The sequence below is a fragment of the Nestor notabilis genome, unplaced genomic scaffold (assembly GCF_000696875.1).
Source record: "Nestor notabilis isolate BGI_N333 unplaced genomic scaffold, ASM69687v1 scaffold5723, whole genome shotgun sequence".
Classification (NCBI taxonomy): domain Eukaryota; kingdom Metazoa; phylum Chordata; class Aves; order Psittaciformes; family Psittacidae; genus Nestor; species Nestor notabilis.
Genome location: NW_009923230.1, coordinates 14,181 through 16,833, shown reverse-complemented (window position 1 = coordinate 16,833; position 2,653 = coordinate 14,181). Strand labels below are relative to the sequence as shown.

General features: G+C 39.0%; 1 protein-coding gene across 1 annotated transcript in view; it reads left to right on the top strand.

Moving 5' to 3' along the window:
• Positions 1-2,653, top strand: part of LOC104403789 (carbonic anhydrase 5B, mitochondrial-like) — an 11,574-nt gene that overhangs the window by 2,965 nt on the left and 5,956 nt on the right. The window contains exon 3 of the mRNA XM_010012036.1: positions 2,238-2,356. Within this exon, the coding sequence (XP_010010338.1) occupies positions 2,238-2,356 (119 nt within the window). The remainder of the gene's footprint in view (positions 1-2,237; positions 2,357-2,653) is intronic.

The following is a 2,653-nucleotide window of genomic DNA, read 5'->3' as shown; positions in this document are numbered from 1 at the left end:
ATGGCTGCCTTATCATCATCATCTCCTTTCAGATGAATTAGAGTCAATGAAGAATGATGGTGGCTATTGGAGGATGACATGAAATGATCAGTGACAGGTGACAGGACTCCAGAATGACAGAGAAACAACAGATCATGGGATGTTGCTGTATAAATGGCCATGTTTTCAAGTGCCTACCTCTCTCCTCTATCTTTTCTGTCTTTACTTCCTATTTCTGATTTTTCTTTCTGCCAGCTTCTGTCTAACAATAATAGAAATCCAGAGAAGGAAGCATAGGAATAAAGAAAAGCAACAAAATTGAAACAGAAGATGAAAAAGACAGAATGAAGTATGCACCCAGGATAGACAAAAATGCCCAACTTCTGAGATGGGGCAAAACAAGACTTGGGCAAAAGATGAAGGTAGTGCTGCCATGGGGTGTTTGCTTATGAGCAGATCAGGAAGATGAAGAAGAAAGGGTTTGGGGAAGGTATGTACTGAGTGTGGTCCTGTCTGTGTGCATGTATGCCATCTGCTGCAAGGAAATGAGACTGAAACAGAGTGAGGATTACAGTAAAAAGCTGATGTGATTATTTCTCCTGATTGTTGTTAGAGTTCCCTTAGACTTCTTTTTTGTTTTGAAATTTTCAAGACTGGTGATTTGAGAGGAAATGAAATGGGAAAAATGCTTGTAAAGGGACTGTAAATTCCTGTTTATTTCCTGTCACTTTCTGGTGTTCACTACAGGAACCTGATTTTCTACATGTGTCCCCCTGTGCCTAACTTTACTCGTGAGGCAATCATTCAAGTGAATGTGATTATTAACATCAATGTAGTTACTTGTGGGTTTGCATCACCACAAAATCAGGAATGGGTAGTGTTAGAGCACAGAGACTTTTAATTCTGAAGGACTTTGCAGTGGGCCACATCTTCATCCTATCCCTATAAGTTACCTTTCTCCACTGTGATTTTTTAGTCATGGTCATTATTGCATTTATGCTAAAGGCTCAGCAGCAGCAGATGAAATGAATGTCAGTTAATTGACAGTAGCTTACTCTTCTATCACAAGCAGGCCTACCTAGTTAGAATTCTACTGGCTGGCTTTCAGGAAAAAAAAAGAAAAGAAAAGCTCTTAATACCTTTCATTGTCTTCTCCTTAGCATTAAAGTGATTAACTTCTTTTCAAATAGTGTTGGGGTTATGCACTTTATACAGTAGTTTCCTATAAAATTTAACCACGACGAACAGTTAAGTAAAAATCAGCAAATGGGACTTTACAACTGCATATTTGTCATTAGCCCTTTGGAAGTAATTACGGTCTCTCATTTACCATGTAGGAGTTGTCCTGTAGTAACTAGGAAGAAGGCTTTGCAGCATGTTCCTGGTTTGATTAGGAAGAAATGAGTAAAACCCAACAGTACACAGAAAACTATGCCTCGAGTTTTTCGTTTGTGTATTTGCAAAATGATGAGAGGCCTTCTGAAATCAGGAGAGCAGTGTTTACCTGTCCTCATGGCTAAAAAGTGCGTTAAAGCTTCCAGAAACTCAGAATCTTGTGCATTGATGTTTCATGGAGTGTAGCTTAAACAGTTCACAGTTGACACAATATTAATATATTTCTGGCTGTGCAGAAAACCTTTAGCATTGGTTATGAAGTCTGAAAGTTATATTGAAGCAGAATAGTATGTTTGGATTTTTATAACTTGAAGAACAGCATAATTGAATGTTTGACACAATGTGCTGATTTTTCTGGCAGAATTGGATTTTTGAAGCCTTGTCATGGGAAATTTCAATGTTTTTCATGGATGATGAGGCTTTGCTGCGATGTCATTTAGTAGATGTATTAATTGCTTTGTCATTACACATGTTTCTTGGGGTAAGGCAGTTCTCATATGCCTGCTCAAAGAGAAGATGAAAGATCATATCATGTAATCACCACTCTGCCAAACTGGATGTGAACTGGACAGAAAACTCCCTTGAGGGGAGATGGATAAGGAGACTATTTAGCTTATCTTTAGTTTGATATAGTTGATTCAGACTGCAGGTGGAAACACTGGTGTGTTTGCTTGAACAATTTTGTTACAGCAAAGTAAAGTGTAAAAGTAGCTAAGCAATAGGGGACTTTTTCAGTTAAGATAAGTTGCTCCACCTCATCTTTTTCCTGAGCAAATGTATTTCAAGGAGGCTCTTGCTGTGTTACTTGTCTGGTCAATTCTAACTCATGTTTATTAATATGTCTGTCTTGTTTTCGTTTTTAGTAATTGATGGAGGTCCCTTGGAAAATCAGTACAGGCTAAAGCAGTTCCACTTCCATTGGGGAGCTATAAACGACTGGGGTTCAGAGCACACAGTTGACTGTAAATTTTACCCAGCAGAGGTATGAGATAAAATGCTGAATAATGCAAATGCTTGTGAGGACTGGAGGCTGGGTCTCAGGCTGTCTGTGGCTATACTGCATGCTAGAGAGCTCCCAGTCTGAAGAATTACAGCTTACTGTTAAAGATCAGACCTGATAGGTGCCAGAGCTCATCCACTGTTTTGTTAGTAAGTTCACATTCACTGTGTTTTCTGGAGAACACAGTCTTAAAATTGAACATTGGCCCCATTACTGAAAGTTTCAGTTAATGTTTTCTTCTCCCTGAATGGCCCTCGGTTAGCTGCTGGACAAGCCAAT